Consider the following 14,743-nt stretch of genomic DNA (forward strand, 5'->3'; position numbering starts at 1 on the left):
ATGTATTATTCTAGGTAGATTTGCAGCATTGTGGTTTACTATTGCAAGCGCCATAAGGGCGGGACATCATGGTGATGATGTCATACAGTATAATAGGTCTTTGGAGAAAAACAATCTGAGTGAGGGGCGCTCTTAACATCGTACATCATCATGACGTATAATATACACTATGCCTATTTGCTCAGAAACTATACGTAAAATGGTCCATTCATTGTCAATGGCAATTTAATCTTTGTGTAGGACAAAAGTAGCCGTTTTGCTCCTCCACATATGACGTCAATTCTCCATTCATTGTCAATGGGAATTTAATGTTTGTGTACGACGAAGATCTACGCTAATAGCTGAATATAGGAGGGGCTAGCAGCACCCCTCAAAAGCACCTAGCATCGGCCCGGGCAGCAGAACATGCAACAGAACCACAGGGACGCAGGGCAACAGTTGCTATAGCGATGGAACCTCGGTTCGGCCAATCCCACGCGTGGCCAGGCGGCCGATTCGGACGGTGGAATGTCCACCACGCCGGACTTCCCCGACCACAGCTTCTCATCATCCCAGCAGGCAGGAAGTCCGGCGGACAGCGTCCCCCCGCCCTGTCCCGCTCGTCTGGACCTCCCGGGGGACGCCTGGGAGGGACAGGGATCCAGCTCCGCCTTGACGGCCAGGAAGTAAGCCAAGTCCAGGTCCAGGCCGCTGGTTCCCACTCTGGGCAGAGGCGTGTTCTGACGGCACTGAGGACAGGGGATCCACATCTAGGAGAAATGACACAGACACAACGGTGTGAACAGTAGCAGATCATCTACAAGCGGCACGTTTTCTATTTGTACCACTTTTGCTATTTTCAGATTTGAATCCCGAAAGGTACAAGTTTGGGACATACAGTATGAGGTGTAGACGTCTATTCGACGACAGACCTCTGAAGACATGTCTATTATACCGCATATCTACACCATGCAGGGGTGGGCAACTTTAACGATGGAGAGGGCCACTAAATGTCGCGTTTTGAGCTTATAGATCAGCTGTTTTTGCTATATTTTGCTATTTTTGATTTGGAATCCTGAAAAGTAAAATTTTTTATTTAATTTCAAATGCAAATAGTAATTAGCTGAAATCAATAATATATCAGAATTCAGTTATAGGCCTATGAACCTGTGGGCCGCATTAAGTGAAGTTTTTTGGTCAATGTATTTCACCCATCTGAAAATATGTTGCAATTGTGCCAAAGACCCCCATACAAGATTTGTTAAACTGTTTCACTCACATTCTTTCAAATATTTTCAGAACCACCGCTAAAGACATCTAATAGACTAATGTAGACGTCTGCAGATTGATCTACTGTATATCATCATCATTTTTCGACCGCGGTCGAGATCATGGATTTCACAATATCACGCCAGACTTTCCGGTCCCTCATTGCCACCCCCAGTTCCTGCTTACTGATGCATGTGTCCCTAGCGATGACATCAGGGAACGACAGTTTTCTACCTCTGGTCTGCTTTTAGACAGGACTCCAGAGAAGAAGGGAAGATATAACCTCATTGTCAGCTCTGTAGCAGTGGCCGGCAAACTGTGGACAAACTAGTGAAGAACTAGTGAAGAAACACGGGGAAGGTTGCCGTATATTAGATTAGTCGATGGGTGGCTTTTCCAAGACAGATTTTGCGCTCTCATTAGAAGGCGGGTGTAAGTGCCATCCAAGATTGATCTATATATAGAGGGGAATATCAAAAGCAGATGCATGGATTCTGCCGCCCCCCAAATTCAAACGTGCCCTCCTCCTCCTCCTCCTCCTCCTCCTCCACCAACCTGATCGTTGATGACCGTATCCAGTCGTTTCAGACATGCCTGGCAGAAGGTATGGCCGCAGTACAGGCGCAGGGGCAGGCGGTCACTCAGGTTGAAACCAGCGAAACACACGATGCAGTCCAGCTTGGGAGGACCGTCTCCGGGCAGCCTCACCAGGGGCGCCTCCAGCGTCACCAAGCTCCCGGGCTGGGCTGCCGGGCCGCTGAACGGGTTGGGCTCATCCTCTTCCGCCATCTTTCTGACGGGAGAACATCAACGGAAAAGTAGCTTTGGACCAGTGTTGATTTTGTCGACTAATACTATGACAAAAGAATGTTCCTCAACTACCTTTTTTTCACTGACGAAAACTAAATGGAAACTAAATGAAAACTAAGCTAAATGTTAGGAAGGGACTAATGGAAAAGAGATCCAACTAAAACTAGAGCTAAATGTTAGGAAGGGGCTAATGGAAAAGAGATCCAACTAAAACTAGAGCTAAATGTTAGGAAGGGACTAATGGAAAAGAGATCCAAATAAAACTAGAGCTAAATGTTAGGAGGGAACTAATGGAAAAGAGATCCAAATAAAACTTAAGCTAAATGTTAGGTAGGGACTAATGGAAAAGAGATCCAACTAAAACTAGAGCTAAATGTTAGGAAGGGACTAATGGAAAAGAGATCCAACTAAAACTAGAGCTAAATGTTAGGAAGGGACTAATGGAAAAGAGATCCAACTAAAACTAGAGCTAAATGTTAGGAGGGAACTAATGGAAAAGAGATCCAAATAAAACTTAAGCTAAATGTTAGGTAGGGACTAATGGAAAAGAGATCCAACTAAAACTAGAGCTAAATGTTAGGAAGGGACTAATGGAAAAGAGATCCAACTAAAACTAGAGCTAAATGTTAGAAAGGGACTAATGGAAAAGAGATCCAACTAAAACTAAGCTAAATGTTAGGAAGGGACTAATGGAAAAGAGATCCAACTAAAACTAAGCTAAATGTTAGGAAGGGACTAATGGAAAAGAGATCCAACTAAAACTAGAGCTAAATGTTAGGCAGGGACTAATGGAAAAGAGATCCAACTAAAACTAGAGCTAAATGTTAGGAAGGGACTAATGGAAAAGAGATCCAACTAAAACTAAGCTAAATGTTAGGAAGGGACTAATGGAAAAGAGATCCAACTAAAACTAGAGCTAAATGTTAGGCAGGGACTAATGGAAAAGAGATCCAACTAAAACTAGAGCTAAATGTTGGGAAGGGACTAATGGAAAAGAGATCCAACTAAAACTAAGCTAAATGTTAGGCAGGGACTAATGGAAAAGAGATCCAACTAAAACTAGAGCTAAATGTTAGGAAGGGACTAATGGAAAAGAGATCCAACTAAAACTAGAGCTAAATGTTAGGAAGGGACTAATGGAAAAGAGATCCAACTAAAACTAGAGCTAAATGTTAGGAAGGGACTAATGGAAAAGAGATCCAACTAAAACTAGAGCTAAATGTTAGGAAGGGACTAATGGAAAAGAGATCCAACTAAAACTAGAGCTAAATGTTAGGAAGGGACTAATGGAAAAGAGATCCAACTAAAACTAGAGCTAAATGTTAGGAAGGGACTAATGGAAAAGAGATCCAACTAAAACTAAGCTAAATGTTAGGAAGGGACTAATGGAAAAGAGATCCAACTAAAACTAGACTAACACTAAAACATTCCGGGTGACTAAAATGTGACTAATAGTATTCAAGAGACTATGACTAAAACTAAAATCTAAATTTGCTGTCGAAATCAACACTGTTTTGGACTGAGTGTTTCAATCTTCTGCTTACTAAAGCGCTGGAGAGACGTACAACGTACACAACCTCATTCCTAAGGTTTGTGAGTTTGGGTACAGAGGAGACGCCACATTTATCTTTTAGCTGAAACATATTTGGAGCCCCTGATTCATGTATTAGCACTGTAATAGGATTGTAGCTTCTAAATCCTACCTTACACGACACAATCATTATTTTAATGTTATTAAATAGTCGCTAGCTTGTCGTGGAATTTACTGAGCCCCTTCAAGTGAAACCTACTGATAATGATGACCTCATCATGACCTTTCCTCTAGTCTAGCACCTTCCTCGGGCGTTGTGAGCTTGTAGATCTGCTATTTTTGTCTAAAAGTGCATGCCCTCTTATGGAATTTCAGCCCCTGCCCCTCTAACACTCTCTGGGGCAGAGTGGGCATGGACCAGTTTAGACTGGTTGTATACTGGGCAGAGTGGGCATGGACCAGTTTAGACTGGTTGTATACTGGGCAGAGTGGGCATGGACCAGTTTAGACTGGTTGTATACTGGGCAGAGTGGGCATGGACCAGTTTAGACTGGTTGTATACTGGGCAGAGTGGGCATGGACCAGTTTAGACTGGTTGTATACTGGGCAGAGTGGGTATGGACCAGTTTAGACTGGTTGTATACTGGGCAGAGTGGGCATGGACCAGTTTAGACTGGTTGTATACTGGGCAGAGTGGGCATGGACCAGTTTAGACTGGTTGTATAGGCCTACTGGGCAGAGCGCTGCATGCTGTGTAAACCTATACTCTACTTTCCCTGCATGAATATTTGATAACGTATGTGTGTAAATGTAACCACGGGCAACCTATGGTGACTGTTGCATAACAATAGAGTGGCCCAAAACCATCATGCAGAATATATGAACTGATCCGTCAAATGCGAAATACTGTCATACATGTCAAGGTAGATATAGATACATACCGTGTCATATTATATTATGAAGATACATATATAGAAACCTCACATGTCCAAAACTGTTACAAACGCGTCAAACCTAGCAGATCTACAAGCTCAAACCTAGCAGATCTACAAGCTCAAACCTAGCAGATCTACAAGCTCAAACCTAGCAGATCTACAAGCTCAAACCGCGTTGTGATGCTGTATAAGTATAGGCTACAATTGTAAGTATAAGAGGTTTACACGTCACAATCAGTGTTTGGCAATATTACTTAGGAGAGTAATATGTTACTTATTACTCCTTAGGAAAAGTAATAATATTACATTACTATTACTTGGAATCAAAACTAATATATTACATATTATATAATATTACATATTACTTGTGCGCCCCCCACACCCGCAAAAAAGGGATGTACAATACAATCTGTTTAGTCAGCTTATTTTAGAACTGAATCCAATTGTTTTGAATAATAAGAAGTCACAAATCACCTTAAAATGCTATAAAATAAAGCAGCAATCTCTCTCAACCTTTTAAATTCAATATTTTCAAGCCAACAGCCAACAAAACAAAAAGTAATATGTAATATGTGATAATTTAATAAAGTAAATAGTAATAATATTACTGTAATATATTACTAGTAACTAGTTACTGCCCAACACTGGTCACAATATAGCAACAATGTATTATATGAATGTATTATACTAATTATATCATTATTACTGATACTCCTACTGCTGCTTGAATACAATACCACGGATCTGATCCTAGAAGGAATTAGTATTGGTTGATGTAATAATGCTATATCCAGCTAATTAAAATGCAAAAGAAATAAAATAAAAATGCCCACCAGTTATTTTTTTTCATAACTCCAGTGGAATGTCGTCGTCGTTGCCATGGTTTCTGAAGTCACTGTGACGAGAGAGCCAAGGCCGTTTCCTGAACCACACTCTTCAATGGACCACAGCCGTCCTTGTTGAGGGGGGGGCACACACACACACACACACACACACACACACACACACACACACACACACGTAGAGAGGTTAACCAGATGAAAATCAAACACTTTGGAATAACTTTCTCCTCGCCTCTCTTTAAAAATGCATGCCACCAAAGAGACTCAGTCAGAGATCCAGTTCTATTGTGAACCTGTGACTTAACCCGTTACAACCCTCTAGGCCTATACTTCGTTAACCGCGTTCCCCCAGGGCTTTAGAATAGGCCCGCTCCTTTTCCCCCTCCATTTTCTCTTCGCAGAAAATAGCCGATCTACACAACCCGATACAAAGCAATACATTGTGAGCTGGTGAAGCAGCTAGTATTTTTTGGCATAATGTTCACCTTTTACACTAGGGACACTATAGGGTCATGTGCTTAGTACGTTTTTTTAATTCTTTGCCAAGTGACAAGCTTTCCTTCGTCAAAAACAACCTTTCAAATGAACAAGAATGCAGAGGCAAAATCAAATAAGCATTCACTTTCACATAGACGGTTAATTGTTTTAAAGACCCAATCAGTGGTCCAAGCTAAACAAAGCCTCAACCAGCAAGAATAAAGAAATAGCAGTGGAGTGGAGACTTTACATTTTCACAACGATCCTGGATTTGGACTGTTAAAAGTGCTGATGGAAGTCAGGCTCAAGTTGAAAGTCTTCATTGTCTAGTGACTAGACAATGAAGACATTTCCACTGACTAGACTCTAGTCAGTGGAAATGTGTTATATGCTGTCCGCCTCTGCCTGACAATAGCAGTCCTGCCCCTAACGAGCGGCCCGGAAGAGAACTACCTATTCATTACTTGCGCAAGCAGAGCGTGCATGTACTGTGGTCGGCTGGATCAAAAGTGGTATGTATGGTATGCGACTATGCGTGGTTATAATTGGCTGTTGGTGACGTAATTAAGATATGTTTCAATGTTGGGTGGGTAACGTATGTACAGTATGAATACATGTATTATTAGTATGTATGTATGTATGTATATCGGTAAGAATGGTGGTCCCTTATTGGCTGTTGACAGTGACGTAACTAAGGTACGCTTCAAGGTAGGCATATACTGTATATTTTATAGAGGGGCTGACCGTAAGTGGTCGGCAGTACTTGTGCGCTCTGCTTGCACACAAGTAGGCTATTTGCAAATTATTTGCAGAACAAATAAATTACAAAGAAGAAAAAAAGGGCAGGGTACAACACCTTTTGTTGTTGTTTTTCTTCTAATTATTTGTTCGGCCCAAAGAATTGTGTTAATATTGTCATGATGTCACCATCCGAGTTGGCTTTGTCCGAGGCTGACAGGTCTTTACATTAATACTTTCTGAAACGTCTATGGGAAAAATGAATGGGAAATGTTCTTCCGGGCCGCTCGTCATCATGAAAGGGGCTCCATTATAATCATAGCTACAATAAACCACAATCACCACGAGAGAAGGACACTTACTTCATTGTACGACAAAGTACACTATATAGTACACTTTTATAGTATTGAATATATTTATACAGTACGTCTTGATGAATTGAATACACAGGACCACCATGGAAACAAGCCATCGGGGCTTTTTGTGTTATCTTTTTTTTTGCATTATTGAATAACTGTGTAACTTTTGCAAACTGTTAAAAGCATTGAATCAATCAATATAGGTGTTCAAAACGGTCAAAAGGTTTAACTTACATCCTAGTGTGATTGAGCTGCTGGGATGGGAGTGCTCCTGGCCGAGGTCATTGGGTCACAACGTAGGGGTTGGAACTGGAAGCATTCATGGACGTCACAAGTGGTATCCAGACTATACTTCTTTTGTTATTGTGCCGACCGATACAACTGAAGCTGGATGAGCTGGATGGAGGTCTGTGTTGAGTTTGAGCTGGATGGAGGTCTGTGTTGAGTCTGTATTCTGTTCAATGTTGGGAGTTGTTGTAACCCCCGTTAAGATTCTGTTCCTCTCCAAGCCCTGTTGCTGCACGTCTGAAAGTGGACACCTGTTGGTCTCACGTTCCCCGTTAGCTGCAAGACCGACGTATCGGCTTACAGAGGACAGTCCTTATATGCCTTTGGTTCTACAAGTCTGCTCTCAGGGGTCCTGGGAGGGTGGGGCCAGGGGGTGTGGGGGGGTCCCCAGCGGTGTTGATTTTGTCGACTAAAACTAAGACGAAAAATGTTCGTCGACTACCATTTTTCACTGAGGAAAACTAAATGGAAACAAAATGAAAACTAAGCTATGATGACTAAAACTAAGACTAAATATATTGACATTTTCGTCGAACAAATAAAAACTAGACTAAAAAGTCAGGGAGGGACTAGTGGACAAGCGGTGGCCGAACGGATAGCGGATCGGTCTTGATACCGGAAGGTCGCCAGTTCGAATCAGCGGTCCGACACGTTAAAATTACCACCGCTGAAGTGCCCTTGAACAAGGCATTGAACCACTACGATGAAATGCGTTCTATGAGCAGGGCCTGGCTGGAAACAAGTTCTTGAGCTTAGCCCAGATACCCTGGGTAAATATAGTAATCATTTCATTTCATTAAGAGATCCAGTACAAGTCATTTTACACTTTGTTGCATGCTGAAAATAGCAGATCTACAAGCTCACAACGCATCGCGCTGCGACGCGTTGAGCTTGTAGATCAGCTATTTTCAGCAAGTGTAAAATCAGCCATTACGACGGCATCAAGGCCCAAAATACATTTTGTTCGACTAAATCAACTGTAGATTTAGTCGACTAAAATCTTATGTTATTTAGTCGACTAAAACTAGACTAACACTAAACATTCCAGGTGACTATTCAAGAGACTCAAGGGTACCCAAGGGTACTTGGAGGGTGGGTCCAGGGGGTCCCCAGCAAAAGTAGTTAATATAACATGACAATCATTTTAACCACTTTATCCATTTGTAAATGCTTGTAGGCTACATCTGCTAGTTTTATTTTTTTAATATCAAATGTTTCTTTTGACATAAATCTATTCTGGGGGTCCCTGGGAAAAAATACCTTTTTCAGATGGGGGGTCCGCAGCCAAATGCATATAATGTTTGGGGGTCCTTGACTTGAAAAGGTTTGAGAACCACTGCACTAATAACAGCATTTATAACAAACTTCACACTACGGTGGAGGTTACAAGCAAACAGACTGGTTCAAACAGACTGGTTACTACGGTGGAGGTTACAAGCAAACAGACTGGTTCAAAAATGAAAAAAAGGACAAAACTTTATTAATAATTAATTGCGACCCATTCATTGATTTCCAAACTTTGACATGTAGATTTGATGTCAAACATACATCTTGCAACAGCTCAAATTACAAAACAACGGATTGCTAGTTTAAAAATATTTTAACAGTTTGTTACAGTGTGGACTCAAGTACATGTGTATACTGTGTGTGTGTGTGTGTGTGTGTGTTCATTTATTTAAAAAAAAAGCAACAAGGCTAGTTGCAAGGGACGGCTAGCTTTACGATGAACATCCGGAGACAATTAGCAGCCTCAACGTCTTGCTCAAGGGCACATGGACGGGACACGTGGAGTACAGCGGGGCTTGAAACGACGACCTTTCCGTTATCAAGCCACACCCACCTCTCCATCATCAGAAGTAAAGGCATCAGGCCACATGGTTATCATTATTCTATAGAGACACGGCTACAGCTCCTCTTTCTCTCCCTTTCGGGCCATGAAGAGTCCCATGATGCAACTGGCAGTCAAGCGCAGCAGCCCGTACCGTCTATCACCGACCATTACACTATCGACTGGATTCACGTTTTCCTAAATCAAAGGAAGATATTTTGTCGTGAACGTGGGGCGAACAACAATGATTGTGACTTCAAGGTGGTGGAAAAGTGGAAGGGTTGTGGTTTTCACATTCGCAAACGTTAACCCGCCTATAGTGGCAAAACGTTTTTTTTCCCACAAACCTCGGGCGGCATTCCGGTTTTGTGGATTCAAACGGAACGTCAGCCCAACAACACCAAACACATCGAGGTAAAAAAGTGTCCGTTTGAGCGCGAGTTTGCATCCGCACTCTCGCTCTCTCTCTCTAGCCGTAGCCAGACCTACCAGACAGGCACGGCCGTTTTCTCTGTTGGCCAGCGTCTTTTCCAGGTTTTTAGACAGCTGGTGGATGGAAATTAAGCTTGCGTTTCCGAGAATCTGGCCGTCGCGGCATTCAGCCGTGGGGGTGGAGCTTCTTTCCCATCCACCAGCTGTCTAAAAACCCGGAAAAGACGCTGGCCGACAGAGAAAACGGCCGCGGCTGTCGGCTCAGGTCTGGAAAAGCTGTTTCTCTCTCCTTTGTGAGTCTCTCTCCACCCATCCGTTTTGTCACAGCGTTCCCATTGGCTCCCCGAAGCGGATCCGTTGGCCCGCCTCCAGGTTGAAGGCGAATCCCTGCGGAGCCTCGAACAGCAGCACAATGGTGGAGCCCAGGTTGAACTCGCCCAGCTCCTCCCCCTTGCACATGGCCACGCCCTCTTTGCCGCCGGCGACATAGCGGAGGTCGTTGTATGAGCCCTTGAGGTAGCGCGCCGCCACGTTGGTCTTCAGCTCCTGGCGGGAAGGAGGAGAGAAAGGTTTACGGAAATGATCAATTAATCCATTTAGACCTGATGTCGAAATTAAAAAAATGTCTTCAAAATTCTGAAAAACCTTATGTTTCTGTATCAGTGGTGCTCAATATCTCTAGCCTGCTTAATAAACCAGACCGAATCAGCCGTTGGCAAAAATAAATTGCCTACCAGCGGATTACGGTCTGGCGAGGCTCAGTAGCACGCCTCTTTCCTACAACCGAGAACAGGTCGGACCAATCGGGACACGGTATGCAATATGGGCGGGCTTTGGTACAGTGACGTTCAATGCTTGAGACTTTTGACTGACAGTAGCTCTGACCAATTGCGTCAAAGAGAAAATGTTTGAACCCGCCCCCCGGGAAATGAAATCCAAGTGGAGCCAGCCCAGACTAATATACCGCGACAGTGTTGTGTGATATTAGTCTGGCTTATTAGCCAGGCTACAATATCTCATGTCAAGGACCCCAAAAATGATATGCAATATGCCTCCGCCCCACATCTGAAAATATGTTGTTCCAGGGACCTCCCCAAAGCAAAGATTTGAGTTAAAATGTTCACTCTGTAATAATATATATTCAAAGATTTGAGGCCCATTTTCACGATTTTTCAAAAATAGCAGACCTACAAGTTCATGGCGCGGCACTGAGTGCCGTACTATGAACAACAATAAATTGTCTTATTATTAGTCTTATTATGAGGAATGCAATCATGTACATGCCTCCTGTGTGAACTGTGCATAGCTGAATCTGACAGGGTTAGGTGGGTCTACACTACTGTATCTGAACATCAGTCATAGATATTATGGTGGTACTTGGGAGAGGCAAAGACCAGATTTGACTAAGAGCCTGTCATCGTTCAAGCTCCAGCTTTTCACGAGGAGAAAAACTGTTTTTTTAAATGTCAGAGCTGAAATCGACATGTAAATGTGAAATCAATGCTTAAACATGTAGCTAGGTGTAATGTTAGAGACCACAGAAGTGTGTTTTCTCAACTCGCTGTTTTCTGCAAGACACATTTCTACAGAGGCCTTTTTAACCCCCAGAACTTGACACCTTTTATTCCCCCGACAATGTTGTTATATTTTTGGTTGTAATTGTTGTGATGTTTGTGATTACTTGATTTTTATTGGTTTTAATTATGTTGCTAAGCACTTTGGAACACTGTTCAAAAAGGTGCTATATAAATAAAGTTTATTATTATTATTATTACTCTATAAGCCATAACTACAAAACTGGTGGGTCAAACTGAACAAACAATGTAAATTTGAAGCTATGATTCCCAGCTTTCATATGGCATGAACAAACGATTCTCCAATGACTGTCTCCCATTCACGGTGGGTCACATATGTTGTCCGGTAGTCAGACTAAATGAGACGCACTTCACAAAAGAGGCAGCAGGGGGCACTGTGGTGCTGCTGAATGCCCTCAATAGTGCAATTTGGTTTTCAACCAGTGATCCTTGAGAGGGTTCCAGGTGGTACCAGCAGCTAAATGATGGAAAGTTGGTAACCAAATGGACCTTTAACTTTAACTAAATCTAGATCTTTAACTCTTGAGTGTAAAATGAAACCAATTTGGTTTCATTTCGCACACTCATTTCGAGTTATTTAACTATTTTTATAATTATTGTCTAACATCTGCATTACTTAGATAATGTAGACCAGTGGTTTTCAACCAGTGGTCCGGGGACCACCAGTGGTCGTTGAGGGGTTTCCAGGTGGTCCAGATCTTTAACTCTTGAGTGTAAAATGAAACCAAACCCGTACATTTATGCTCTCAAGAGTTAAATTATTGTTACATTATCTGCATTACTTAAGAAGTCTACACAATTAGAGAATGTAGAATTGTTTTTTTTATTATCAATATTTGCCTGTTCTCTCTCCTATGGTACCAACATCAATTCAGCATGGAATTGTGGACAAAATCTTTTCCAACAACAACAAAATATTCTAAGCCAAATGGTGGTCCGTGGCTCAAATGCCGAATAAATAACGGACCTTGACATGAAAAGGGCTGAAAACCAGTCATAGTGGAATCGATAGGCAAGGTGAGGATAGATAAGACACAAGAGTGCATTGATGAAACCTGGTGGGATGAACACATTGTTCTCTTTGCGGTCCTCTTTGAATGCCCTTTTTTCAATGACAACACTAATCTTTAAGACGTTTGAATCATTACATTGTCTACAAAACATGTGTTCGGTGGGTCCAAGGCACACAGGCGTGTCAAATAATGAAGAAAGTGGCCTTCGCCAGGGCAATCTCAGGACCAAGACTGCCCTGCATAATAATAATAATAATCTTTTAATTATATTGTACTTTACATTTGAAAAAAAATCTTTATGTGCAACAGTACACAAAAAAGCCTTTGCATGAGTTTTCATGCATTCCATACATTTCATGCATTCCATACATCTATAGGCTAAAAAATTGGGTCTAAAACCTAATAAAAACATGGGGGATAAAAGCACAATAGCTAACCGAATAGTTTATTAAAAAGGAAAGTCATACATTACATGTATGTTGCATTCAAAATCGGACACTTTCTACAAAATCTGGGATCCTTATTTAGATCATATTGGTCTGCCACGGTGCTTGGAGGTTTTCCATGCCAAACATTGGATTCTTATATGCCAGCATTCTTTCCTAATGGGTGCTCTGCTTTTGGGTAGAGTATGCATAGGTCTACTCGTCACTGTAATGTTTTGGTGCCTATGATAACTGTGTTGTCTTTTTGACTCCCTTACGGAGCTATGTGTGTGGGTGGCTGGGTAGCTGGCTGGGTAGCTGGCTGGGTGGGTATGAGCACGGAAACAGCATGGCTGTTTTTCACCACCTGTGCGCAACCTAACACACACACACACACACACACACACACACAAACACCCACGCACATATTAACTGTATACCGGTATATGATGATTTCAGGTGTGACAGTACAGTACAGTAGAGGGACCCCCACAAGCGCTTCGGACGCGGGGTGGCTCGCCGGAATCGGGCCGGCACCCTGGGTGCGTTCCTGTGGGTCTGGAACTTCTGCCCACCCCACAACCCCACACTGAGTTGCACCACTCACTTCACACGGGTGTGATTAAAAAAATGTATGTACTCTATTCCTTCCTTAATCGATAGTCATTTGTTGTCATTATTGCTCATTGTTCTTGCCATGTCTTTGGATACTTCATTTTTATTTATTTACAATAGTGTTGTGCCTGGGCTGTTTCTTTTCTTTTCTTGTCCGTTATTATGTTCTTGTTGTGTCTGTGTGTTTGTGAGTTTGTAGTTTGAGTTTGAGTTTGGTGGGGAGGAGGAGGCGGCAGTGGCAGTTAGTGTTTCTAGAACGAAGGTTGCGACTATAGGTTTGTAGCTTGAGCACTTCCTTGTTTGTTTGTGTACAAAGACCATGTCACTATGACCACCAGTAAGCAGGAAGTGTCAAAGTGACCGTTGCCACAGTTTGTATACAAAGACCATGTCATTATGACCACCAGTAAAAGTGACCGTTGCCACAGTTTGTATACAAAGACCATGTCATTATGACCACCAGTAAAAATGACCGTTGCCACACATTTTTCTCCCCACCAAGAGCACTTGGTGCATACAAACAGACACTCGACACACTGGACTTTTCTTTCTTTCTTTCGGGATGAAAGTGGGTTCGCCTCAAGGACAAGCCAGGAGGAGCCAGGGATTTAACCAGGAACCTTCCGGTTACCAAGCCACCGCTCTGCCTCCTGAGCCATTACAAATCCTAATGTCCAAACTAATCACACAAGCAACTGTTTTATCAATCTATTTCTTAGTTAAATTAGCTTTCATTATGTTCTGCCGCCATCTAATGACTTGAAAAGAATCTTCATTTTAAATGTTAATCTTTACTTGGAAGATACTTATTCTCTAAGTCTAAGGATTATAATTGTATACTTTCAAAGCCATGCTGTAATTTGACAATACAGACTTGCGTATTGTCTGTGGCCGTGCGGAAGAAAGATTAAGGACAACATGATTTCACCATTTCAAATATTCAGCAGAAAACTGACGTAACTACAAAACAACAGTTTGATAGTGTGTGTGTGTGTGTGTGTGTGTGTGTGTGTGTGTGTGTGTGTGTGTGTGTGTGTGTGTGTGTGTGTGTGTGTGCGTGCTACATACAATAAGTGGAACCCTGGCTCAGAAACTAAAATGGATTTCAGATAAATGGAACTAGGTCAAGAAGATCAAGTAGGAAATCTTAGAGGGAGACAGTCAGTAGAAGAGCTTGACTTAACCTATTGAAATATGTGACCCCAAAGGTTACTGTGTGTTCATGCAGCTGATTTAATACTGCTGATGAAGTGGGACTTTGGTAGGTCACCAGCATAACATTGGTATTCAGTAGCACAGACCGTCGGCTGTAAGCCAGTTTGAAAGTGTCGCGAGCTTGTCGGCAGGAGACTCCCGATGACGAGCTCCCGTCGCTTGCCGTCCACATCGCCTTGTTGATGAAGAACCGAACATGTTCGGTCAGTATGGTGTTACCTCATCAAAGTAAACCCTGTATGTATGGTGTTACCTCATCACAGTAAACCTGTATGTATGGTGTTACCTCATCAAAGTAAACCTGTATGTATGGTGTTACCTCATCAAAGTAAACCTGTATGTATGGTGTTACCTCATCAAAGTAAACCTGTATGTATGGTGTTACCTCATCA

At 42.3% G+C, this 14,743-nt stretch overlaps 2 protein-coding genes across 3 annotated transcripts in view; both read right to left on the minus strand.

The window, feature by feature from the left end:
* Positions 1 to 380: 380 nt before the first annotated feature.
* Positions 381 to 2,037, minus strand: rnf224 (ring finger protein 224; the record flags this gene model as incomplete). Its single annotated transcript, XM_079496249.1, has 2 exons — positions 381 to 749; positions 1,804 to 2,037. 2 exons carry the CDS (start codon positions 2,035 to 2,037, stop codon positions 381 to 383), a joined length of 603 nt encoding a protein of 200 aa, XP_079352375.1.
* Positions 2,038 to 8,911: 6,874 nt separating this feature from the next.
* Positions 8,912 to 14,743, minus strand: part of pisd (phosphatidylserine decarboxylase) — a 34,951-nt gene continuing 29,119 nt past the window's right edge. For both annotated transcript variants that reach the window (XM_079496700.1, XM_079496701.1), the window contains one exon: positions 8,912 to 10,034. In XM_079496700.1, the coding sequence (XP_079352826.1) occupies positions 9,810 to 10,034 (225 nt within the window). In that variant the 3' untranslated portion in view covers positions 8,912 to 9,809. The remainder of the gene's footprint in view (positions 10,035 to 14,743) is intronic.

This window comes from Electrona antarctica (assembly GCF_951216825.1).
Source record: "Electrona antarctica genome assembly, chromosome: 3".
Classification (NCBI taxonomy): Eukaryota; Metazoa; Chordata; class Actinopteri; order Myctophiformes; family Myctophidae; genus Electrona; species Electrona antarctica.